Source organism: Trichomonas vaginalis, chromosome II (assembly GCF_026262505.1).
Source record: "Trichomonas vaginalis G3 chromosome II, whole genome shotgun sequence".
Lineage (NCBI taxonomy): Eukaryota > Parabasalia > Trichomonadida > Trichomonadidae > Trichomonas > Trichomonas vaginalis.
Window position 1 is genome coordinate 12,394,293 of NC_067204.1, and position 25,013 is coordinate 12,419,305.

Below are 25,013 nucleotides of genomic sequence, written 5' to 3' on the forward strand. Positions count from 1 at the left end.
CAACTATATGGACCGTCTCAAACATATACCAGACACAAACAATATATTGAAAGAGTTAAAAGAAAAGATACCTATAGGTAAGATGGAACGTATACCATTAGATAACAAAAATATTGTGAGAGAGGTTTTGAAAAAAGCAGAATATATAGACTGGGATAGTATATCTGCTAGACTATTATATAGTGGTGCTATAAGAGTTCATGACATTGAAACACTTATGTCAAACGTTTTATATCTTAACTATACAAATGTTTTCAAAGAGGACATAGAAAAATATATTGAGGGTATAGAGTTTGTGAGATGTCATTGGACAGAGTTGTATGAAAAATATAAAGACAAGGAAAATGTTTTCTTTATAGTGGACCCGCCGTTCTATAACACATGGGATTTTCAATACCAAGTAGACTGGACTTTGAGAGACTCTTTAGAAACTTTAGACGTTTTACATAACCATCCATGCTTTTACTTTACATCCGATAAAAGTGGTTTGGAAACCGTTATGAAATGGTTAGAGGACATACATGACTATGAGTTTAGATATGACAAGATAGAATATGAGAGAGGTCCTATAAACTGGAGAAAGTGTCATAACAAAGAAATTTTACTAGTAAGTAAATGTGGTTTGAAATAGGACTACTTGTTTTAGGTTTTTTCCATTGTGTCATTTATTTATTTGACGTGGCAGAAAAGTACAGAGAATATGAAGATGAACCAATGCCTGCAAATGTCCAGTATATGTACTCGTAAGAGATATTTTTATCTAATATTAAATGGACGCACAGAACTTAGCGAATGCACAGCAACCTGGACAACCAAACCCAGAGAATATTCCAAATGAAGTTAGAATACAAACTGCAATGGCAAACTATGGTCAAGTGCCAACAGATGTACAAATGCAAACTGCCATGTCAAATGACGCTGCGTTAGGTTTGCCACCATGGTATGCAAATATGAGATGGAAAGAGTTTTATACAAACCCCGAAGTGGGATATAAACAACTTTATGCAGATGACGCGAACACAGGAGTTGACCCAGAATATGTTTTCTACCAGAGGAGAAACAGAATGTATGAGCTCCAGTTAAAGAATGCTATGGAACTCAACAGGAAACGTAAGAGACTAGGTGGACATTAGATTTTTACATATAGTAAAATGGGTTTCTTCAGTAGTATTGGAAACTTCTTTCGAAATGTTGGAAGAGGTATATGGAATGGAATAAAATCTGTCGGAAGAGGAATTTGGAACGGAGTCAAAAATATTGGTAAAAGAGTAGGTCAGTTCGTTGGTATTATACCTAAAGACCCTGAACCAGAAGAACAAGCTCCTGTTATACAACAGCCTGAACCTGCACCACAGTCTAGTTGGCAACCAAATCCAACACCTCAACCGTATTAAAAAATTATATTTTTACCGTTCGATAGTAGTTGTATATGAAACTAAGTTCTAAGTAAAACGCATGGTATAATGGAATTATTCTCTTTCTTCCATCTGTTGTAAACCATACTTGAAAGTCTGAAATACTTCCACTTGGTGGTTCATATAGCTTTGTAGGTTTTTCGTAAAAGTCATTTGCCAAGCATAAAAAAGAGTTTTGTGCACCAGAAAATGAAGCATGAACTATAATAGCATCTGAGTCGAAAACATTTTCATATGTTCCATTAGGGTTTTCGACTTCATAAAAGTCCGGGTGTACTGGATATTCTGCAGGCTGATTTAACATCCTCAGAAATCTATACCATGCCAAGTTGTTATATTTTGTAGAAATATAAACGTTTTCTCCAAGGTCTTCTATTCTATTGATTTTAACAGTTGCATTTTTCCTGTCATATATAATATCGAGATGGTACTCTCCCTCGTCAATGTTATACTGGTTTGCATATTCGATATAGATGTCGTTTATTTTTTCTTGAAAAGCTTGAAGAGTTGTTTCTAAGTTTACAAGCAAATTCACTTGTAAAAGTTTTCCTGTTCAAATTTCTCATACGTATGTTTTTCTTTGTTATAGTATCGAACTTCAAAACCGACTGTAAATGGGAAACCATGTATGGCTTCTGAAATGAACTTCATTCTACGAAAGCCAATAGCTTTTGTGACAGATGGGTCTCTTAACCATCTTAACGGGTAGTCAAAACGATGTTCATGCTTTACGTCTCTGTCTCAAACTTTTGACCGACATTCGTAAAAAGTTCATCTAATGGTTTAGTTGTAGCAACTCTTGAATTTCTTTTTCTATTGAAAGCAATATTTTATCTATAATAAAAATGTCAAATGAAACAGCGTCTATGAGAGAAATACAACACAACCGACAACTCATTATACAAGCTCTAAATAAGAACACAACAAACTTTTCAAACTATTCTAAGATATCTGAGTCATTGAAAGAAGGAAATTTAAAACTGACATTAAACCCAATGACAGATGAGTTTCTATTTCAAGACAATAAGAACCATACTGTTTGTATAAATCCAACAAAAGGAACTTTAAACGAAAACCTATAAAAGAACTTCTTTTGAAAGCAGATGTTGACAACAAAGCAGACAAAACATATGTAGACGATGCAATAGCAAAAGAAGAAGAAAGAGCTGACAAAGCTTATGCAACAAAAGAACATACTCATCCTGAACTAGCAGACAAAACATATGTTGACAAAAAATGTCAAGTGAAGTGACAAGAGCTGAAAACGAATATTCTAAAAAGACTCATACACATTCTATATCTGAAATAACAGACTTACAAGAAACCTTAAACAGGAAAAGTGACGTTGGACATATACATACCATTGCAAATATTACAAACTTACAAGAAACCTTAAAACAGTAAAAGTGCCGTTGACATACACATACCATTGCAAATATTACAAACTTACAAGAAACCTTAAACAGGAAAAGGACGTTGGACATACACATACATCTTCTGAAATAACAGACTTAAACGTTAGCCTTGAAAAGAAAGCAGATAAGAACCATACACATACAAGTTTTACAACTGTTGCTATAGAAAGTATTGAAGGAACGGTTGAAGAAACTGGTGGGGATGCATTATATTGTAAACCTCCTAACTTTCCACAAGGTTTAACATCGGATGACGACATAACGACGATGAGAAACATTAGATGTAAAGATGTTTATGTCATGAAGGATGAACATAACGTTAAATTCACTGCTCAAGATTTATATGACAAGAAAGCAGACAAGAACCATACACATACAAGTTTACAACTTTTACAGCAGATGATATTACACTAAACACAACCTTGCCAAGTAAAGCTCCAACAATACCACCGGCAACAAGTCTTGTAGATACTTTGATATCTAATGACAATAGTATTATACATCTAAGACAGGAACTCAATGTGCTTAAACAAATTTTGCCGAATCATTTACCCGGTTGGCTCTATTTATTACGTCAATGAACTCTACCAGACCAGAAGTAGTACTTGGTTTTGGAACTTGGACTCAAATAGTCGACAGGTTTTGTATTGTGCAAACTCTTCAAAGGAAACAGGTGGAAGTAAAACGATTTCAGGTGAAAACTTACCTGCACACAGTCACTACATAGATTTAAGTACATCTCAAGCAGGTTGGCATAAGCATAGATTTTGGATTGGTCAGCAATGAAAAAAGGTAAAGGATATGATGTTAAAGACGACGTTCAGTTTGCTATAAATTGTTTCTGGGGTAACACTCAGGGAGATGGAAACCATACACATCGCGTTTCAGGTATACGCAAACAACGGACAAAGTAAGACTACATGCCACCTTACATGACAGTTTACGCATGGTATAGAAATGCTTAGTCGTCATTTTCAACTTCTTTAGCATATTCGTCAGGAGTTGTCTTATATTTGTAGGAACTGTCTTTGAAAGTATACCACCTTGAACCTTAACAAGTTTGAAACGAGGTCTGGCAATAGTAGTTTTTATCTTCTGCTTGCAGTGTGTACATTTTGCCATGTTTGCCTAAAACTTCATAATATTCTCTTGTATACTCTTTCTTATTTTTACGAACACGAATGTGAGTACCTGTCGGGTTCCCATTGTTGTCATAGTCAATAGTATTTTCATATGGGTCGCGTTTAGGTATTTCTATTTTTACTTTGTCACCTTTCTGAAGTTTGAAGCCCGGCATTCTTGCTTTGTTTGTCTCTTTTGACTAAATTATTAAATATATAGTCTTTCTCTAAGTCAGGGTTGTTTTTCATTTCTTCGGGGAATGGTTTCCCAAACCTTTTTGTTTACGGCTATTGTAAATATTTAAAACTTGTCTCATCTTTGCCATGGAGAAGTGTCTATATTTGTCGTCATATGACATTTCATTTGCTTCACCACCTTGTGGTTGGTTTAAGTCTCTTAACATTTTTATACAACCGTCAATGACACCAAGAGCAGAATGGTTTTGGTCGACAATGAAATATTGGTTTACATTTTTTGAACGCAGATAGTTTTTTACATCGTCTGATTTGAAAGAACTTTCACAGTCAGATGTCAGTTTTGTTGGATGGTATTTGTCAACGAATATTGTCAAAGCAGTTTTCACATCTAAAATATTTTTGGACTGTAATGGTATGGCTTCACAGTATCTTGTGTTTTGACCGACAAATATTAGCCAGTATGGAGGTCCATCTTCTCTATACCTCGGAATGTTTTCCAAGATATCCATAAACCAAGCATTTGGTGTTGAACTAAAGATTTTTACCATGAGTGCTTTCTTTGTCGCTTTAGAAACATAGGGGTCCTTGTTTGGATTCGTCATTTTTTAACCCATAAGAAATGGGTTTATTTGGCGCGTTAGCAGGAGTTGCATCCAGATTTTTACCCGCAGTGGGAACAATAGCCAGAGGTGTATTTGGAGTTGGAAGGAAGATTTTGAGTACATTAGGTATACTGAAAGAGAAAGCACAACCTATTATACAAACTGTACAGAAAGGTTGGGAGGTAGCACGAGATGCAACAAATCTTATTCCAAATCCTGAAACAAGAGGAAAAGTTCAAGGATGGATGGACAATGTAGGAAGACAAGCAGGAAACTATTATAACAAAGCAAATGACTACTATAACCAAGCAGGACACTATATGGACCAAGGTGAAAGATTCTTTAACAGAGGATATAACCATGCACAACAATGGGTAAACAATAACCAACCTCAACCGCCTCAAACGTGGGGAATGTAAAGTTTTTTACTGAGATGAAATGAACAATACAGCATTGAGACAAATGGGTTCAAGATGGATTTGTCGACTTCCAGCAGTTACACAACGTGTTTGTCAAGTTCTTCCTATACCTCAGGAAGTTTTAGACCGACTTAAAAAACAACAACAACCAGTTGAAAACAAACCAAACTAAAATTTTTACTGAGATGAAATGACCGAAGAAGTTGAAACGGTAGATTTGACACCACAAACAAAAAGTTCAGAACCATTGTAAAACCTGTCAAAGAACTTACAGATGAAGAGAAAAATTCAATAATAGAAAGTGCCAGGTCTGGAAATACAAACCCTAACTACAAAGTCACTTTTCATAAAAATGGAACGGCAAGTATCTCAAAAAAGAAACAGACTCTCACAAATAAAATATTGAAGTCTGAAGGAGCTTTCGAGACAACAGATGGAAAAGTTTACTTCACTGACCAACAGTTCATTATAGAACATCTCATTGACTTAGAGTCGAAATATTCTAAACTTTACAACAAACACAAAAAGTTGAAAGGAAAACAAACACAAATGGCATATGATATTTATGAAGATGTTGACGACACAACTGTTCCTGCAGGTGAGGTAAAGTCAAAGGAACCGAAAAGTGACGAAAAACCGATAGAAGAAGAGAAACCAAAAACTGAAGATAAACCAAAACCAAAGTTTAGTTTCCAAACTAAACCAAGTCAACCTTCATTAGCTGGTATGGGTTGGCGTCAAAGACTTATGGCAGCAGGCGGTTATGTAAAGTAAAGAGAAAAATATTTTTTTATTTTATTTGAACTGTACGCTGAGTTTGTTGGAGAAGACCGTTGGGAAACTTGTTTGTTAGATGAGAAATATGAAATGGCATACCATTTTAAAACAATATATTTTTAAAAAAATATTTTTTATTTTATTTGAAATGTACGCTGAGTTTGTTGGAGAAGACCGTTGGGAAACTTGTTTGTTAGATGAGAAATATGAAATTCACTGTTGTGAGTCATTTGAAGTCAGAAACAAAAAGACAAAAAGAGTTTTAAGCGAATGGGAGCGAAATGACGGATATGCTATTATGAAGATGGGTGGGAAACGCTATCTTAAACATGTTGTCATTGCAACTCATTTTATACTGAATCCTAACAATTTACCTTTTGTAGACCATATAAACCATATAAGAAACGACAATAGACTTGAAAACTTACGTTGGGTCACTCGTTCTGAAAACAATAAGAACAAAGGCAAATTTGGAGATATTGTATTCGAATTTGTCGACGAACTAGAAGATGAAACAATTGAAATTACAGACTATGGCAAGCATACGTTTGAGTTTTACTACTATAGCGAAGAACAAGACTCTTTCTACTTTTATACCGGCGTAAACTATAGGAAATTACAAGTATATTTTACTAAGGAAGGCTATGCTTATGTAAACACTAGAGATACAGATGGAAAACACGTTCGAATACTTCTTAACAAATTCAAGAAGCTATATGGCATACCATTTTAAACCATATATTTTTACATGTCTCAGGAACTCTGGTCTTGTTACAGATGAGAAGATGAAGTATCTTGAGTCATGTGTGAAGACAAGGTACATTGTTCGGAAAAGGCAGTCCTTGACAACTACAATGAGTTCTTCTCCGAAGTCAAATCCAAAGTTGTGGTTTACTATGAGAACATTGACGCACTTATGACGAACGAAGAAGGATACAACAAACTCATTGAAATGGGTATGGTCGGTGAAAAGATGGGTCGATTCAAATTGGACAAAATTTTCACCGAAGTTCATGTCCTCTCCAAGCGTAAGTACTGGGGCATACTTGAAGACGGCACAGAAATAAAACATTGCATGAAGTAAAAAATTGCATGAAGTAAAAACGTTTTTTAAACCATATATTTTTACATATATTAAATGCTTCAGGTTGAAAAACAAAGAACAAAAGTAGCAGATACAAAACCGTTAGACTATATCTTTACAAATGCTGGTAGGACTATTTCATATGAAGAAATTTCATCCCGTTCATACAGGTTTGACTATCCAATTCGTTGGCTTCAAAGTCCTTCAGATGCAAAGGCAATAGGATTTAGAAGAGTTTTGTTTTCAAATAGAACTAACGCGTTTATGTTCGCAGTATATTTTCATGGGCAGTATAAAGGTTCTGATGGTCTAATAGACAAATTTGATGAAATGAGAATCTTTACAGTTCGTCAGACGAAAGTCTTGAGAAAACTCTAAATGACTTTCAAACTCAAATGAACAAATACTATTGGGAATTTCAAGAAAAATACGACTCTTTACTAAATGGAACATACTATCTGAAACTAGAATATGACAAGATGAACTCCACCGTTTCATTTCAAAAGATTGAAATTAACCCTCCAAGAGATACAGAGTTTTTATTTTGGAAAGTAGACAAACGTTCTTGGGCACAATTTCTTCGGTTACTAAACCAGAACGAACCATTACCACCAGATGGTCCATTTAAATTTATACTTCCACCAGCAGATTTGACAGTTTATAGAAAATGTGTTTGACCCTCAAAATGTTATGTGTCATGCAAGTTTTCAGTTCAAGCAACAATAGTTTTCTATGTATTGGTAAGGACGTTTATGACTTTGCTTCTAAATTCTACGAACCACTAGTAACAGTTTCTCTGACTTTCAAGTTTTGGTTCACAAAAATGGTGTGCAACATATAATACCATTGACTAATGCTATACTTTTATCTCGAATTGTCTTTCATATATAACTACGGAAAAGTGCTGAAAAAGTATTGAAAAATATATTTTAGGGTAGATGGTTTTTAGGTGTCACCAGGTCCCTCGGTCCTCGGTCAACTAACATCTTTTTGAAAATGGGTGACAACATGACATTTGACAACAGTCCAGGAAAATGTCAAGACTTCTTCATCGTACATGTTTTGTCATGACTTCATCGTACATGTTTTGTCATGACTTCATCGTACATGTTTTGTCAAGACTTCTTCATCGTACATGTTTTGTCAAGACTTCTTCGTACATGTTTTGTCATGACTTCATCGTACATGTTTTGTCAAGACTTCTTCATCGTACATGTTTTGTCAAGACTTCTTCGTACATGTTTTGTCATGACTTCATCGTACATGTTTTGTCAAGACTTCTTCGTAAATGTTTTGAAGAACTGAAGGTGTCACCAGGTCCCTCGGTCCCTCGGTCCCTCGGTCATTTTAACTTCTCTGAAAAAGTGTGACAACATGACATTTTGACAACAGTCCAGGAAATAAACTTCTTCTTCGTACATGTTTTGTCATGACTTCTTCGTATATGTTTTGTCACCCGTTGAATTTTGTATAAAAAGCAACCCGCTGTTTTCCGGCGGTTGGTATATTCTTCACAAAATGCTTGTTTTGAGGTCGAGCCACTTTTGGCTCCACCGTATTTTTCAACCAAAACTCATGAATTTTGACACTTTCACAAAAAACATAAAAAATAAAGTTAGTTTTTTTAAAAAAATATTTTTTATTTTTATTGTAAGAACATGTTAGCAACAACAGCACCAAACTCTTTAGTCATGAACCCCACATCTATGTTAGTAGAAATGAAAAGCTTCATTCCTTCTTCATATACTTTCGAAACAGAAATCCAGAGATAAAGCAGGAACTTCTCCAAGGAGATTTAGACTGTAGTGCGAAAGAATAACAAATGAACAGTATCTTTAATGAAATGCAGGACCTGGTGGAACATCTACCTAAACTTCCTGAAATACAACAACAAAAGCTCACTATTCTGAATTCGATGAAATTGAAGTCAAAGCAACTGACTCAGTAGAAATAAAGAAGTTCATACGTAAGGTAAACTATGAGTTTTTGGATTTCATTGCAACCACAAAGTCATGGACAAAGACTGCGACATGGTATATTCATTTGACATATATAAATCTGAAGAATTTAAGACCTACGACAACTTTGTTTCGTTAGTTGCAAAATGTGTATGGCAGATAAGAGATAAAGATAGAAGAGGTAAAGTATGGAACGGACAAATAAAACCCGCAACTTTGAGTTAAAGAAAACCATTTACGCCTTAGTTGTTTAGCAGGTAAGGTTTCAATGTACAATGCTAAAATGAACCCACAATGTTCAAAATGTAAAGCAGCAATGAAGAAATATAACTACTCCGTCAAAGAGATAGAACGTATGAGAAACCTATGCTGACTTAAAGAAAAGAAGTAGAGAAACCAGCAGAAGATAAAATGGACATGTTGACATTTCTGAACAAAAAACTATCCAACAGCTGACGATTTCCTTCTATCTGATGTCAAGAAAAATATAAAGAAACCTTCGGCATTGTTAAAACTTTTGATATCCTTCGTGAAGAAATAGAAGCTACAAAACTGTTTAAAGTCATGAACCATCAAACATATACCATGTAAAACGCTTGTGAAACATATACGAAGAAGTTTATTTCCTGTGTGTTGTCAAAATGTCATGTTGTCACCATTTTCAAAAAGATGTTAGTTGACCGAGGGACCGAGGGACCGAGGACCTGGTGACACCTAAAACCATCTACCCTAAAATCGTGAAAAAAAATGACCAAATTTCATTATATAACTGTTATTTTTTTACGAAGAGAACTTTGACACTTCGTAAAAAAATCCTTGAAATATATCTTTTATACAAGATAAATGAAAAAATTTCTCTAGACCGACTTTTTTTGGTCTTGCATAAAACTCATGAAAATCGTGAAAAATGACCAAATTTTCATTATATACTGTTATTTTTTACGAAGAGAACTTTGACACTTCGTAAAAAAAATCCCTGAAATCATATCTTTTATACAAAGATAAATGAAAAAATTTCTCTAGACGACTTTTTTGGTCTTGCATAAAACTCATGAAAATCGTGAAAAATGACCAAATTTCATTATATAACTGTTATTTTTTTACGAAGAGAACTTTGACACTTCGTAAAAAAATCCCTGAAATCGTGAAAAAATGACCAAATTTCATTATATAACTGTTATTTTTTTACGAAGAGAACTTTGACACTTCGTAAAAAAATCCCTGAAATCGTGAAAAAATGACCAAATTTCATTATATAACTGTTATTTTTTTACGAAGAGAACTTTGACACTTCGTAAAAAAATCCCTGAAATCGTGAAAAAATGACCAAATTTCATTATATAACTGTTATTTTTGACGAAGAGAACTTTGACACTTCGTCAAAAAAATCCCTGAAATCATATCTTTTATACAAGATAGAAAAAATAAAGTTAGTTTTTTTAAAAAAATATTTTTTATTTTGTATGTAAGAAACAGAAAATGACAAACATTGAGTTTGAAACAGTTAAAAAGATAGACAATGACACCAAAGTGGTTAGAATTGGTGATTTAAACGTAAGATACTCAAAGAAATACAAGAAATATTCTTTGTCAGACATTTTATCTCCATCTGGAAAGAGAGCAATCGACTGGGTTGGAATTGCTTCAACTCAGAAAATTTTGACAAGAAATCCTGAGCTTATGATATCGGTAAGATTCTATGGAACTACAGCATATCTTATAGACAAAAGTCTTATACCAATAGTTTTGTTATGGTTAGACCCAGTTGTTGGATATAACTTCATAACATATGGTTCATTCGATACTGAACGTTGCAGTGAAGGCTTACTTTACATCGTTCAGAAACCGAAGGACTTCAATACAAAAAGATATAAGATAGGAAGAACATATAATATAACTCAAAGATATGACAGTATAGTCAATAGAGTTAAGGTTGTGTTTGTTAACGATATGAGAGCTGCTGAAACAGAACTACTTGAAAAGTTTGAGAAAATGTATGGTGCTCCCACGAAAGGTAAAGAAACGTTTGAAGTAGATGAGATAGGTAAAGCTATAAAATTATTTGACGAAGTTGCTGAAAAATACATGTAAAGCGTTTATTTTTGGTCTTTTGTGAAAGTCAGGAAATAACGCTAATTTTTTATAAAATATTTTTTTTATTTTGTATGTAAGAACAGATATGACAACAACAGAGAACACAACAACTGCTATCGTTCATGAAGACATAAATGAAGAATATGAGTACATACAGTTTAACAAACAGTTACGTCTCATTCGTTCGGTCAAAGACGATATGTACCAAATGCAAAGTATTTTGACAGCATGTTTTGCACCAGATACTAAGAAACCACAAGACTGGTTTGAATTAGATAGCACTCATGAACTCCTCAGTGAGTTTGAACATGTAGAACTTAAAAAGATGTACCAAGACAGACAAAACTTACCATCACATCTAAAAGGTATATATGTTCATAATTCCTAGTTAGTTCAATAGCAATGTGGGCTTCACCTCGTTATGCAATCTACATACTTATGCTACTTGACGAACTTTGTACAAAGCAGAGAGAAGATATGATGAAAGAAGACAAAAACATTCAGAAAAGAATACCACGTTCGGTACCAAAAGGAAAGGAAAAGAACTATAAGTATATGATTTATACTGAAGAGATGGAAAATGAAGAAGACAGAGATATGGTTATGTTGCATTTAGTCAGAAGAAACAACAAAAGCTTTTACGACCTTGCTAAGATTTACAAATCTGACAGAAATTGGTTCTATCGCGAAAACTTACCGATTTCATGACACCAAATGAAGATGTGAAACAAATAGTTCAAGATACGTTACCTCAAACACACTATGATATTAAAGGTTGTACAATACTTACCTTCAAAGAAGATTTGCCGCTACTGAAAGAAAAAATAACAGAGTATTTTGACAACTTTAAACAAGTAGAGTAAATGAACCATTTATTTTTACGCTTGACTTCAGATGGCTCAGGTAGCTCTATAAGGTCAATTGTCTTGTCAAATCCTTCTGGCATTCCGAGTCCTTCCATCCGACATTCCAAGTCCTTCCTTCCGACATTCCAAGTTCTTCCTTCCGACATTCCAAGTTCTTCCCGACAACTGGAAAAAAATTTCCCGACAACTGGAAAAAAATTTCCCGACAACTGGAAAAAAATTTCCCGACAACTGGAAAAAAATTTCCTGTTGTTCGTCCGTAAACCATTCAAATTTTCGAAAAATTGAGAACTTTTTGGTCGAACGACAGAAAAAATTTTTCCTTCAGACAGGAAAAAAATTTCCCGACAACTGGAAAAAAATTTCCCGACAACTGGAAAAGTTTTTCCTTCCAACAGGAAAAGTTCTTCCTTCCGACAGGACACAAACGAATGTCCGACGTACCACCAACCGAGTCCATTCCAAAGCCAGAAGAACCGACAGCCCCAGCACCACAACAGACTGACTAAGACTAAACACTTACATTTTTCAAGCTTGACTTTTTACAATTTGAACTTTGTTTGCGTAGATATGAATTCTGAAAGAAGTATGAGGGTCTTGTATGACTTTGTACTTCTCCCATAGTTCATGTCTGTCAAACTTACCTGCCATGGACTCTTTCATAAGTTCCATGAAATCGTCTTCGGACAATCCGGGAAAAGTACAATGTCAGTAAGTATTCTCTTTACATCCTTACTTAAACTCTTGCTGTCTGTACACAAATGACAACTGAGATGTTAAAGTGTCTGAGCTTCTTAAGAATTCGACACATGTCTTGTTCTCTATTCTTTAACAAAGGATGAGAAGCAAAGTCATCTAAGATAAGAAGACATCTATGAGGGTAAGTCTTCCAATCGTAAGATTGCAATTTCTTCGAAATGTATTCTATCTCTTTCTGTTTGTTTCTGAAGTGTTTCTTCTCTAATATTCTCTGCATTTCCTCATTTGGGTCTTTAAACTTCGAATTTATATACTCATTTATAGCATTGTACTTCAAAACCCTTCTTTGGTACTTCTTTATCCAATCTAACAACTCAGAGTCTTTTATACATACTAACTTAGACTTCTTTATAATATCTTTTGAACGAATTGACGGTTTGGTCAAATTGACCCGAAGTACTACAAATGACAACTAACTCATAGAATGGGTTCTTCTCATCTAGTTCTTGTTGTTGTGCAGCCATTTTAAGATAAGTGAAAGTCTTACCCGACCCAGGTGGTGCAATTAGACCTTTATACCATTCTGAGCAAATAAGAACTTGTCATGTATGGTTTTATCTGAGCATTTTCTAATTTCACCTTGTTCTTGTTTAAAACATTCTCAAATTTTTTGTCAATGTCAGCAAACTTTTTTTCTAACATATTTTTAGAAAAATTAAAATTTTTATCTTTTAGAAAATGTCTAGCGATTTCGCCATCTATATTCGAGACAAGCTTTTCGACAGCAAAACATCTGTCGACCATAAAATCTTACATAGTGTAAACAAGAAAGGTGAATTTGTTCTAAAGTTCTGTTTCTGGGAATATGACAAAACCATAAAACATTAAGCAGAGAAGTCTTAAAATTTGTCAATGACAGACTTGTTGACAGAGATGACGCCTCTTGGAGAGATGAAGTCCAACAAAACTTCTTAGAATGCAAAGAAGACACATGCACTGTTCTTGAAGATGAAATAGAAAACAGAATAGAAGAGCTATTAAAGGACAAAGAACTTTTACAAAAATATGGTTCTGAGAAGTTTGACATAACTCCACCAGAAAAGAAGAAGAGAGAAAAGAAAGAAAAGAAAGTAGAAGAAGAGAAGAAAGAACCTGAACCAGTTCCAGAGAAGGGGAGATATGACATGTAAAAATAAAATTTTATTTTTAGAACATTTCTGGGTCAATGTCAATGTTCTCTTCCTCTTTAGGAGTAAACACTGGCTTAGACTCTAATAGCTGTTTACCCAATTTACCTTGAACTTCTACAACTTTAGACTCATAATATTCATAGTCGTCTGCTTTCTTTGGTTCATAAGGTATAACAAGTTTGTATGCTTTACCTTCTTCGAGTTTTGAGAACCTTCTGTCAAAACTTTCTTTGACTGCTAACAAACCTTCTATGTCTAAGTCTTCAAATTTCGCACCATTTTTAGTCACAACAGCAAACTTAACTGGTTCGATGTTCCAAACTTTGCTGAATGAAGACTTTTCAAAATGGTAGAAGTAAACATTCAAATATGTGAATGGGTCTAGTTCTTCTTTAAGTCCTGACATGTACTTGTTTACTGAGATGAATTTTGTCATCTTTTCTATCGGATAAAAAAAAATATTTTTTTTAAAAATTTACTCAGAAAAATTTTTCTTTGTATATACACCATTCTGAACATCTAAAAGACTTTTGACATTTGCCAAGAATGTTCGTTTAGACGCTGTCATATAACCATACTCTTGACAATATTGTTTATACGAATCGTACAATGACCTTTCATCTAAACACTCAAAGTCAGTTTCATCTATGAACAGTTCATATACACTCTTGTTTGCTTCTAACAATGTTTGTCTCTCTTCGGTATGTGGAATTTGTCTTGGATTGAACTTTGAAATATCTAATGTCATAAAATATGAGAACAAGTGGTTGTAAAAGTCAGATGTCAAAGTTTCTGCTAAGTCGTCAAAATATTCTGTATCTTGCATATGAGCTTCTGACGTTCTGACAACTACATATCTTCTGTCAGAACTTTCTAACTTCATCGGAACAGCATTGTTTGAAACCATAACGAAGTTTGCAACATTTTCACAAACTCTTTGGTCTTTATATTTTCTTTCAACAACTCCAACTTTGTCTGTTATAAGACTCTTCAAAGCATCTGAGTTCAAAAACTTTTGTTGTATCTATACTTTGAAGTTCGTTACATACTATAAGTTTCATATTCTCTATTGAAGAGTTAAATTACCGCAGATGTTTTCTAAGTTTGTCATATTCGGGTTCGAATAACCTTCTAACAGTTTGCAAAGATATCTGTAAAGAAAGTGTTCTTACCTGTTCCTTGTTTTCCAATTATAATGAGAGCAGTTTCATTTTTAGCACTTGGATGTTGTAAGATGTTTGCAAACCAACATAAGATATACTCATAGACTCTTTCGTTTCCATTGCATATAATTTCTTTGACATGGTCTAACCAAGCTTCTATTATTTTCTTTCCATTCTACTTGTTCATATTTATATCCAGTGAAGATAGAATAGAAGTTTGGAGAAGGTGTATAAAACTTTTATACCACGAACTGAAAAATCTTCTAACTTTGACAATAAGATATCCCAAGCATCTAACATCTTCATGCCAACTTGTACAACTTTTATTTTCTTAAGTTTCTGTCTACATTCTTGTTCTGAAACTATTGTTGCTCTTGGTTTGTTAAAGACTACATCCCATTCTTTCATAACATAACATTCTGGGGCAGAGTCGACATAAATGACTAAACGTTTCAAATTCTCGACTGCTTTGTTATAGTCTCGAAATGGACACATATTTCTGAACGCTTGGAAGTCATAAAAATCTGAAACATCTATTCTGTACATTTTTATAAAAATAAAAAAAAATATTTTTTTTATTCTTGAGCTATTTGTTGCATTTGTTGTTCTTGAGCTATTTGTTGTTCTTGAGCTATTTGTTGTTGAAGTTGTTCTTGTAATACAATACTTTCACCAGTTGCATCTTCCAATTCGAAACTTTCTGCCGTCATTGACAAATACATAGGACATAAAAGTTTTACAGGAACAAAGTTTGCGTCAACTAAGGTTAAGTTTATGTTTGCTAAAGTGTTTGAGTTTACTAAAGCTGAAAACTCTGCATTCGAATGAACAATAGGCAAACCAGCAGAGAAAGTATTATTTATACGCATAAGTATCTTTTGGTCATAGTAGTTTCTGTCGACATTCGAATAACACTTTGAACCTAAGTTGAAACAATATATAAAATAGGTGTACTTAAAGTCAATGGAACAGACATTCCTTGTATGACACCTTTTCCTGTTATAGGAAACTGTTGGTAGTAAAAACCAGATATAAGTTTTGTATTATAGCTCATATTGTTTATAGTAAACTCAGTCGGACATCCAAACATAATGAAACCTGCTCTAGTTGCAGCACATGTTACACTCGTCCTTAAAGTATTAAATAAGTCAACAAAACCTGTTGGTGGTATATCTGAGTAAGTATCTTCAAAGGAGTATTTTTTACCATTCACAACAATAAAATCTTCTGGTGTCAAAAGAGCAAAACAAGCTTTAGTCGTCATTGTGTTTAAGGTTAGTTTACAATATCGTCCTTGAGGACTTTGTAAGTTTGTTGTTATAGAATTATATGACTCAGGGTTTTTAGTCGTAATAGTATAAACCATTGTGTCTTCTGCCATTTTACTTAGCAAATAAATTTTAATGAAATGTTGTGGTCGTCAAATATTTTTATAACGTCTGGGAAACTATATTTTAAGTTCAACGTTTCACCTCCTTTCATAACGTATATCTTGTCAATGACATTATATAAACACCACAGCAACTAACGTCGGGTTCTATTTCTTTGATGTTTATATCGTCTGCCTCTGTCAAAAGTTTCAATAGTTCTTTCAAAACTTCATGAGGTGCAATGACATATGAGTTCACTTTTACAGGGTTGTGTTCGACCAAGTTTAACATTATACCTAAAGCTTGACAAATCTTCTCCTGAGTTTGAAGTTTGTTTTCAGTTGTTGGTAGTCGTTTCGAATATCTGCAACAGAACTTAAGTCTCTGCTAACTTCAGGGTATGTTGGTTGTTCTTTTACAGGAACAATTGTTATACCATCTTCGTCTTCGTATGGTTTCCCCACTTCAACATCTCTTTCTTTGACATTGACAATAACATTTTGACTGTTTGTTTGAGTTGGTGAATTTAACTTCACATCTGCCACCGCCATTAAACCTTTTGAAACACTTACGCTTCTATTTTTCGGAAATGACATTTTACTTAGAATAAAAAGATGGACGTATTCGAGTATCTCTTCGAATTGAAGCAGAACAAAGTTTACACACACAAACAATACAAATACATTGACAGAATAGTTCTTTATACAAACAATGGAAAATGTTATAGAATAGCAGTCTTTGCTGAACCAAAATATTTTCATAAAGCAAAGAAAGTTGGTATAACTGAAATGGTGAAAGTTCTTGAAGCAGACAAAAATATAACAACAAAACTTACAGATATTTCTAAAGGTAAGTTTATAATACAATTTTATGTCAAAACTGGCGTACTGTCAATATTTGACGGAGAGAAGTCAGTTCAAGAACAACTTACTGACCTGCTGCCAAAATCTGCTCGATGGAAGCTGTCGTTATGCCAATCTGAGGAGCCCCAGCAGGTTTCATCGAACGAATCTTCAAAAGAGCATCTTCCGTGAAAAGTGCTATTGGTTTTGTAAACTTCTTTGCTTTCAATTCATCTGGACCGTCTCTGTCACCAGTATATTGTATTTGTACAGTACCAACAGTTGAAATACCACCCATAAAGTCTTCTGAGTCAGCAAATGGAATGCCAAGCCAAAAGTTTGAACGGTCTCCATTTGTATATTGAGTTTTTTGACCTCCTGTATGAGTCCATACTTTCACATATGGCATAATAGAACTTTGCATTTCAGGGTTAATGGTTGTTGTGAAGTTGTTGTTAAAGTTCATAGCATCTAATGTCAAGTTGTATGACCTCATATCCTCAACTGTAGAATATTCTTCTCTTGGATAATATTTGCCATCTATGTTTATATGATATTTAATACCGGGTTGTAGAAACAAGAATAGTCATTTATAGTTCGTCTGAACAGTACAAACATAGTATCTGCATGTTTCATTGCAGTTGTTAAAGCAATATCTGTTCTTGCACCTGGGTCAGCACTTTGGTTTCCAACTTCACCTGCAAAGTCTTTGACAGATATTTGGTGTATAGGGAACATAAGTGGAACTGCAATATATTTGGCAGCTAAAGCATTTGAAATATCTGGGTCCAACATATAGACTGCAAGTCTGCTTTCTATTCTCTTGCATTCAAACTTTTCGCATGTGAACTTAACTGGGTCCCAAGCAGTTCCAGCAGCATTGAAATAATAGTTTACTTCAGTGTTGAGGTTTGAGAAACCAAAGTCTAAGTCAACTTTGTCTTTGCAAAATTCGGCGAATGATTGATTTGTTCCCTCTACGTCTGTAATAGTGAATGGGTCTTGTGTTGGTGCAATGACTAAGTTATTTTTGCTTGGAGTAAGTTCAATAGAAATTTTTCCTGCCCAGTTTGGCAAGTATCTTAAAAACCTGAAGATGAGGAAAGATGACAAAGGAACTCTAAGTTTCAGTTTTACTTTAGTTACTGCTGCTGCAGTTTGTCCAGAAAGGTTAACATAAACTCCTGGAACGTTAGGGTCAAGTCTTCTTATTTTCTCAATAGTTGCATATTGGTCTGTTTGTTCTCTAGCTTGTGGTTGTACTGAGTTTCTCAAAGCGAACCATTCATAGTTTGCCCATGTTACTGTTTGAACTAAGTCAGAGTTAGAATATATCTTATATCCCATGAAAACTTCTGGAGCATATTGGTATCCGACATAGAAAATTCCATTGCAACCTTTCTTGTCAGACAACTTGGCAGAAGGTTTTATTTCAATGTCTTGTTCCACGTATAAGAATGAGTTGTCAATAGAAATTATATGAAACCTGTCGCAAGCAATATCTACTGTTGTTGAAGAACCTTCACCAAACTCACCTACATTTCCATAAGAAACAGCAGTTGTATATTCGTAAGTTCCAGGAACTATTTCTGACCTTCTAATGGCATTGTCGCATTCGTTATACCATTCGGAAACATTTCCATTCATGGCATCCAAAACTGTTGGCGTTATATTCTGAGCGGCGTACATTTCATATGGGTAAAAATATAGAATAGTTGGATTTATTTGTCATAATAGAACCCACGTGGACCAAGCTTTACTTTCTTCCTGGCTGAGTTTTTAACTCTTCTTTTCCTTCATTGCCACTACTTTCACTAGATGAAGTTACTTCTTCACTACTTTCACTTTGTTCTACTCTTCTCTTCTTCTTTGGTGTCGCTTTTGGTAACATGCCCTCTGCTTCAAGTTGTTGCATCTTTGCATCATGTTCATCTAGTATGTTGCAAATTTCACGTGTCCTTTTTGCCTTTAGGCTCTGGTCGCCCATCTCAGGTATCCTATATCCTAGAAAGATTTCGTCATAGTTTGTATTTGAGTCTTCGCGTATTGTTTGCATGACTCTTTCCTGAGTTTCCGGTTCAAGCTCTTCAAATATAGCTTGTCCATATGGAATAAACTTGTTTCCAAATATATGTTTTTGTAGCCATTCTGTTTTTCTTTCCATGTTACCAACAATATCTTTTGTGAATGGGAAAGCTTTTACCCAACGTTTCAGGCTTGGGTCATTTATTTCTGTAGTTGGTTTTATTTTGTCAAGGAACATGTTTTTCAATACTAACATTTCATTTGGTACTGTCCATTTGAGTTTTCTTAAATATTCATCCCTTCTCGGTTCATTGTCTGCAAAGTAAATTTTTATGACATTTTGTAAACTTTCGTTTGCAAGGTCATGTACAATAGGTTCTCTTCCTTCTCTATCCCTAACTTTCTTTCTAAACTCTTCACCAAATATACCATCTTTATGGTTCTGTGTAGTTCTTTGAGATAAATGTTCTAGAACGTCAGGTGTTATATTTCCATCAGCCATGTTCATTTCATACTGGTCCAAAATATCTGCATGTTTCATATCTTTCAATGGCATTAAAGCCGCGCTGAAAAATACCAGCTATATCTGGTTCACCATTCACTTCCATTGCGTCTACAACTTCTTGGAATTGTGGTTGTAAGTTTATGAACCACCTATCCGGGTTAGCTTTATGACCCCATCTCATTGTAGTTCCATAGTCTGCAGAAACAAAAGTAGGTTTGTTTCCATATTGGTTAGGTTCTGAATGAACTTTAAACAATGTTTCATTTTTATATGTTTTGTTGAAATTTAACCTTTTATTTTCACCGAGTTCAGCCAAAGATTGAACGTTATATGGTCGTAAGTAAAAAGGGTTATTGTATTTGTGTACATTTTCTTTCAGTACTTCCATTCTATGCTGAATATTTTCATCTGGTGTTGGAGTCTTTGTATGTCGGCAAACATTTTTCGATATTCTTCTACCATGTCAGCCGAATTTTTCTTAGACTCTTGGAAAGATTCCATATTCACCTCATACTCTTGTTGAGGGTCAAGATTTTTCGGCTGTTCCAATCTTCATCTAGTTCTGTGAAGTTAGTTTCCAAAGGAGGACTTGTTCGTTCCTTCAGGCTCTTCTAGCTGTTGTTGCTGAACTATTTCTTCCATGTCTGGTTGTATCTGAACTTCTTCCTGTGGAGTTTCTTGTACCTCATCTGCTGGCATTTCATATATTCCGAGACCGTTTTTAACAAGTTCCCTATCTAAGTCATCCGGACTCATAAACCTTTCTTCTTTCGTTCCGTCTCTATTTTTTACGCGTTTCATGAAGAGAGTTGAATTGTCATTTAGCTCTGACACCAAATATCTCGGAGTAAATTCAGTCATGTCATTTGGATGATATGCTATTAAATCATATCCCTTAGCGAGCTTGTATTTTCCAGGTTTGAAATTATATCCCATTTGGTGCTGAGCCATAAAGCTAAATAGGTTCGGGTCAGTATTTCCTTCCTTGAACTTTCTAATAGCTTCTTTATATCTGTCACTAAAGTCAAGAGTAGCTGGGTAACCATAGTCTTCTTTAAGCATTTTTAAGAAATCTTGGTTTCCTTGTTCTCTACTTCTTTTATGTCCTTGCTCTGTTTGTGGTTGTTGCTGTGCAGTGTTTTGAACTGTTGGTTGTGGAGGTGGTTGTTGTGCTGGTTGTTGTTGTGGTGCAGTGTTTTGAACTGTTGGTTTTGGTGCAGGGTTTTGAACTGTTGGTTGTTGTGTTGGTTTTGAACTGTTGGTTGTTGTGTTGGTTTTGGTGCAGGGTTTTGAACTGTTGGTTGTTGTGTTGGTTTTGGTGCAGGGTTTTGAACTGTTGGTTGTGGTTGTTGTTGTGCAGGGTTTTGAACTGTTGGTTGTTGTGTTGGTTTTGGTGCATGCCTGTGTCTGTGTCCATGTGACGATGTAAATGTTCTAGGTAGTCCTGGTGCAGGTGCTTCTCTTGGAGGGTTTGGTGGTATATAAGTTCCACTAGCTAGTATATAAGTTCCACCAGCTGGTATATAAGTTCCACCAGCTGGCACATATGTTCCATCTGCAGCATAGTGTCCTACCTGACTTTTCGTTTTTAAGAAAGCATTTACTAGGTCTGTTTTGGTCTGTTGTAACTCTTTTTCTTGACTTTCCACAACAGTTGCTCTAACGGCGTCATAGGCATTTTGAACTGCCTGTCTCGTTGTTGCATCTGTTATTTTCGTTATATTTTGTGCTACTTCTTTTAACTCTTTGTCGAAACCTTCAGACTTCAGTTTCTTTCCAGATGAGAAGTCGTTCACTTGTTTCACCTTACTATGAAGAGCTTCGAAGGCGTTCTTAAAGTCAGCATTTGTTAAAGCTTCATTTGAACTGTCTTCATCCGCTTGTATTTTTGTCCTTATTGACCCTATAAGCTGGGCTGCTTTAGCGTTGGCTTGGGCATCTAACCAGTCATTGTTAGCTTTTATATATTCTGCGCTTTTCATTGCCTTTTGCATGGCTGCGTCGTTATTTTTACTTTCTTGTGCTAAGTTTTCATACTGTACGGTTTGGTTTTGCAACTGTAAAAGTTTTTCTGCCTTTACATTTGCTTCAACTTCTTTTTTATACTCATCGCTATCCATATATGTCTTCAGGGCTTTTTGTTTTATCTCTTCATCTTTCAGTACTTTATATTGAGTAGTATGGTTTTTCAAATTTATGACATCTTGTTCCATTTTTGCTACTTCTGCTGCTTTTTCTGACACTTTTTTCGCATATTCCTCTGTACTTAGTTCTTTCAGTTGTTCTTCTTTCTTCTTTTTCTCTACGTTTAACTCATTGAGTTTCTTTGTGTGTCTGTCATATTCTAGTTTCTTTTCGTTTTCACTTATTTGCTTCTGTATGTCTATGTTTGACTTTTTGACATCTGTTATTTGATTTTTGAGTGAACTCAAATTCATTTGACTTTGAGGGTTATAGGCTGTTCCGTCTGCAGCTCCACCATAGCCTGCCATTTTCGCTAAAAGTGCCGCTCTTAAACCTCCACTCTGTGCACCAAGAACTCGGTTTAAAAGCATAGGATTGCTTGACATTTGTTGCAACATAGTGGGGTCATTCAGCATTTGTTGTTGCAACTGTTGTGTGTGGTGTCAGTTTTACTATTGGATGTTTCAATGCTCCCTTCCTCTTACGTATATTCTTACGTAGCTTACGTGGCATTTTAAGTGAAGTATAAAACGGTTTTTGACAGATGTTTATATGACACTTTCTCCGGTTTATAGGACCTCTCTCATATTCTATCTTGTCATATCTAAACTCATAGTCATGTATGTCCTCTAACCATCTCATAACGGTTTCCAAACCACTTTTATCGGATGTAAAGTAAAAGCATGGACAGTTATGTAAAACGTCTAAAGTTTCTAAAGAGTCTCTCAAAGTCCAGTCTACTTAGGTCAGGTGAGTGGGGCCTCCAGGCACTTCGTGCCCTCTAGCCCTGAAGATGTTTAGTATAACTTTGTCCGGACAAGTAAGGGTCTATCGTCGCTACAGGAAAAGTTACAGGCGTTCCAAGGAAGTATACTTTGAGAAGCCTTCTTCTGGGTCGAAAACATTATATAATGTTTCGCTTTTCACAAATTATATATGTTTTCATGTTTTGTCACTTTTCTGTCACTTTTCAGGAAAAAACATTTTTATTATATATAAATGAATTTTACAAAACCACTGTTACCCTTCTTTGGAAATAAGAGTAGATGTAAAGATATTCTATTGAGAGAACTTAAGAAACTACCGAATGGTCTAACATTTGTAGATTTGTAACGGTGGTTTTGTAAAATTCATTTATATATAATAAAAATGTTTTTTCCTGAAAAGTGACAGAAAAGTGACAAAACATGAAAACATATATAATTTGTGAAAAGCGAAACATTATATAATGTTTTCGACCCAGAAGAAGGCTTCTCAAAGTATACTTCCTTGGAACGCCTGTAACTTTTCCTGTAGCGACGATAGACCCTTACTTGTCCGGACAAAGTTATACTAAACATCTTCAGGGCTAGAGGGCACGAAGTGCCTGGAGGCCCCACTCACCTGACCTTGTATATATATGAGGAAACTATCTGCGCTATTTCAAAAAAAAAAAAAAAAAAAAAAACTCATGGGGACAGTGCGCAGAAAACACCAATTTTAGGACCGCGGGAAGAAGGTTATGCATGTTTTCTAAATGCCGGAAAAATAGGGTATAGAAGAATTAATATTTAAAATTGACGTTGTATGAATGCATGCACCCATTAAATTAAATTAAAAAAAATTTATTCATTTAACATAATCTGGATTTAATGGTTGATATAATCTTCTTTTTTGATTATGGTCATGATAATTGTATGCTTCGATCTGAACATTATTCATTTTGGGCTCGGGCTTTAGGTTTTGCTTGTTTTGATTTTTTTCTTTGGATCTTGAATTATCACATACTATTATTCCCCTTGGCCTCGGATTCACTTGATCTATTCGCATTAACACATAATTAGTAGCTTCAATAACTCTATTATCTGGTGCAGGATAACATTCTTCTGTTAATTTTTTATCATTAAGGATCTCATCTGGAATCTTATATCCAAATACTTTTTCCCACAATGTTTGAGATTTCTGTTTTCTCATGACAAAATTTTTGAGATCTGAAATTCGTTGAATATCTTTTAAGTAGTGCGGATAGTAGTTGAGAATTTCATTTCCCAATTTTTTGATTAACTCAAAATCTTTTTGAACAGTTTCTCTGTTTGGATGAAACTTTTTAATGTATTCCACAAAATAAAAGCAAACTGAATCCCATATCCTGAACATTTGAGATGTAAATTCGCCAATATAACGGAATTTTCCCATCCAATGATAATAAAACGAGTAATTAAATGAAAAAAAGAGATCCTCTTCGACATTTTCAATATTAGATGACACTATCTGATCGACTTTTGGAATAAACATGTAGTATTCTTTGAGTATATCTCGATATAAATCCATGATAAATTTTAAAAAGTGACAATAAATTCAGAAAACAATTAGTATATTTACAACATTTTGTATGAAAATTTTTCGTTACTGTATAATATGATACCCAAACATTTTACCAAAAAGTAACAGCAATGCAGAGCGCCATGGGCTATACATTGCTGATGCACAGCTTATAGCGCTCTGCATTGCTTCGTTGTGTCGCCAAGTCCTTTGCAATTGCAAGACATTGCAAAAGACTTGGCGACGAAAGCGAAGGATATTAACGGCAATTGGCAGCAGAATAGGCTACTGTTGCCTTGTGCCGTCAATATCCTTCGCTTTCTGGAAGAACTTCGGCTGAATAACTAAGTTATTCAGCCGAAGTTCTCCTACAACAAGGTACTGCAGGGCGCTACAGGCCATGTACTAACAATATACAGCCTGCAGCGTAGGGTTGTTAAAAATATCAAAAATTAGCGTTTTGAAGACACCATGGTGTCTTATAATTTTCCCTTCCTTATTGGCGTGTAGAAATAAATGCGCCAATAGATTGAAGAAGAAGAATTGTTTTTCTCTTAATGAACTTTAAGCAAAACGGCTGTTTCAGTCATTAATTCTTAAAAATAAAAAGGGTAAAAACTAAATACAATGGGTAAAATTCAATAGTGTCTGTGCTATCGTTCAATTTGAAGGTGTCTTTTGAAACCGCAAGACACATTGAATTTTTGAATAGTGTATTATGGTTTGACAGACACCAATGAAAAAAATAAAATGATATTTATTTTAAATATATAAGATCCTTATAT

At 34.7% G+C, this 25,013-nt stretch overlaps 12 protein-coding genes and 7 pseudogenes across 19 annotated transcripts, besides 1 other annotated feature; 10 read left to right on the top strand and 9 right to left on the bottom strand.

Moving 5' to 3' along the window:
- Positions 1 to 770: 770 nt before the first annotated feature.
- TVAGG3_0532560 (uncharacterized protein) lies at positions 771 to 1,133 on the top strand (the record flags this gene model as incomplete). The annotated part of the gene is made up of 1 exon (XM_001314139.1): positions 771 to 1,133. The coding sequence occupies one exon, from the start codon at positions 771 to 773 to the stop codon at positions 1,131 to 1,133; it is 363 nt and encodes a 120-aa protein (XP_001314150.1).
- An 18-nt stretch (positions 1,134 to 1,151) lies between these two features.
- Positions 1,152 to 1,394, top strand: TVAGG3_0532570 (serine threonine-protein phosphatase family; the record flags this gene model as incomplete). The annotated part of the gene is made up of 1 exon (XM_001314138.1): positions 1,152 to 1,394. The coding sequence occupies one exon, from the start codon at positions 1,152 to 1,154 to the stop codon at positions 1,392 to 1,394; it is 243 nt and encodes an 80-aa protein (XP_001314149.1).
- A 4-nt stretch (positions 1,395 to 1,398) lies between these two features.
- Positions 1,399 to 1,985, bottom strand: TVAGG3_0532580 (annotated as a pseudogene). The gene has a single exon. A coding segment is annotated over exon 1 (587 nt).
- Positions 1,986 to 2,767: 782 nt separating this feature from the next.
- Positions 2,768 to 19,981: a mobile genetic element.
- TVAGG3_0532600 (uncharacterized protein) lies at positions 5,190 to 5,342 on the top strand (the record flags this gene model as incomplete). The annotated part of the gene is made up of 1 exon (XM_051237632.1): positions 5,190 to 5,342. One exon carries the CDS (start codon positions 5,190 to 5,192, stop codon positions 5,340 to 5,342), a length of 153 nt encoding a protein of 50 aa, XP_051095456.1.
- TVAGG3_0532610 lies at positions 5,361 to 5,944 on the top strand (annotated as a pseudogene). The gene has a single exon. A coding segment is annotated over exon 1 (584 nt).
- TVAGG3_0532620 (His-Me finger endonucleases family) lies at positions 6,096 to 6,680 on the top strand (the record flags this gene model as incomplete). The annotated part of the gene is made up of 1 exon (XM_051237633.1): positions 6,096 to 6,680. The coding sequence occupies one exon, from the start codon at positions 6,096 to 6,098 to the stop codon at positions 6,678 to 6,680; it is 585 nt and encodes a 194-aa protein (XP_051095457.1).
- On the top strand, positions 6,750 to 7,031 carry TVAGG3_0532630 (DNA/RNA polymerases family; the record flags this gene model as incomplete). The annotated part of the gene is made up of 1 exon (XM_051237634.1): positions 6,750 to 7,031. One exon carries the CDS (start codon positions 6,750 to 6,752, stop codon positions 7,029 to 7,031), a length of 282 nt encoding a protein of 93 aa, XP_051095458.1.
- TVAGG3_0532640 (organellar and viral DNA polymerase type B) lies at positions 10,469 to 11,080 on the top strand (the record flags this gene model as incomplete). Its single annotated transcript, XM_001285559.2, has 1 exon — positions 10,469 to 11,080. The coding sequence occupies one exon, from the start codon at positions 10,469 to 10,471 to the stop codon at positions 11,078 to 11,080; it is 612 nt and encodes a 203-aa protein (XP_001285560.2).
- Positions 11,169 to 11,946, top strand: TVAGG3_0532650 (annotated as a pseudogene). The gene has a single exon. A coding segment is annotated over exon 1 (778 nt).
- Positions 13,725 to 13,838, top strand: TVAGG3_0532660 (uncharacterized protein; the record flags this gene model as incomplete). Its single annotated transcript, XM_051237635.1, has 1 exon — positions 13,725 to 13,838. A coding segment is annotated over one exon (114 nt), but the record flags the coding sequence as incomplete, so codon positions are not given.
- Positions 13,855 to 14,274, bottom strand: TVAGG3_0532670 (protein of unknown function, DUF4108 family; the record flags this gene model as incomplete). The annotated part of the gene is made up of 1 exon (XM_051237636.1): positions 13,855 to 14,274. One exon carries the CDS (start codon positions 14,272 to 14,274, stop codon positions 13,855 to 13,857), a length of 420 nt encoding a protein of 139 aa, XP_051095460.1.
- Positions 14,314 to 14,745, bottom strand: TVAGG3_0532680 (Poxvirus D5 protein-like family; the record flags this gene model as incomplete). The annotated part of the gene is made up of 1 exon (XM_051237637.1): positions 14,314 to 14,745. One exon carries the CDS (start codon positions 14,743 to 14,745, stop codon positions 14,314 to 14,316), a length of 432 nt encoding a protein of 143 aa, XP_051095461.1.
- TVAGG3_0532690 lies at positions 15,577 to 16,265 on the bottom strand (annotated as a pseudogene). The gene has a single exon. A coding segment is annotated over exon 1 (689 nt).
- TVAGG3_0532700 (uncharacterized protein) lies at positions 16,986 to 17,405 on the top strand (the record flags this gene model as incomplete). Its single annotated transcript, XM_051237638.1, has 1 exon — positions 16,986 to 17,405. The coding sequence occupies one exon, from the start codon at positions 16,986 to 16,988 to the stop codon at positions 17,403 to 17,405; it is 420 nt and encodes a 139-aa protein (XP_051095462.1).
- Positions 18,111 to 18,902, bottom strand: TVAGG3_0532710 (uncharacterized protein; the record flags this gene model as incomplete). The annotated part of the gene is made up of 1 exon (XM_051237639.1): positions 18,111 to 18,902. A coding segment is annotated over one exon (792 nt), but the record flags the coding sequence as incomplete, so codon positions are not given.
- On the bottom strand, positions 18,935 to 19,924 carry TVAGG3_0532720 (annotated as a pseudogene). The gene has a single exon. A coding segment is annotated over exon 1 (990 nt).
- Positions 19,982 to 20,046: 65 nt separating the features above from the next.
- Positions 20,047 to 20,805, bottom strand: TVAGG3_0532730 (annotated as a pseudogene). The gene has a single exon. A coding segment is annotated over exon 1 (759 nt).
- Positions 20,806 to 21,774: 969 nt separating this feature from the next.
- Positions 21,775 to 22,440, bottom strand: TVAGG3_0532740 (annotated as a pseudogene). Its single transcript has one exon. A coding segment is annotated over exon 1 (666 nt).
- Positions 22,441 to 23,535: 1,095 nt separating this feature from the next.
- TVAGG3_0532750 (uncharacterized protein) lies at positions 23,536 to 24,102 on the bottom strand (the record flags this gene model as incomplete). Its single annotated transcript, XM_001314134.1, has 1 exon — positions 23,536 to 24,102. The coding sequence occupies one exon, from the start codon at positions 24,100 to 24,102 to the stop codon at positions 23,536 to 23,538; it is 567 nt and encodes a 188-aa protein (XP_001314145.1).
- Between the last annotated feature and the right edge of the window lie 911 nt (positions 24,103 to 25,013).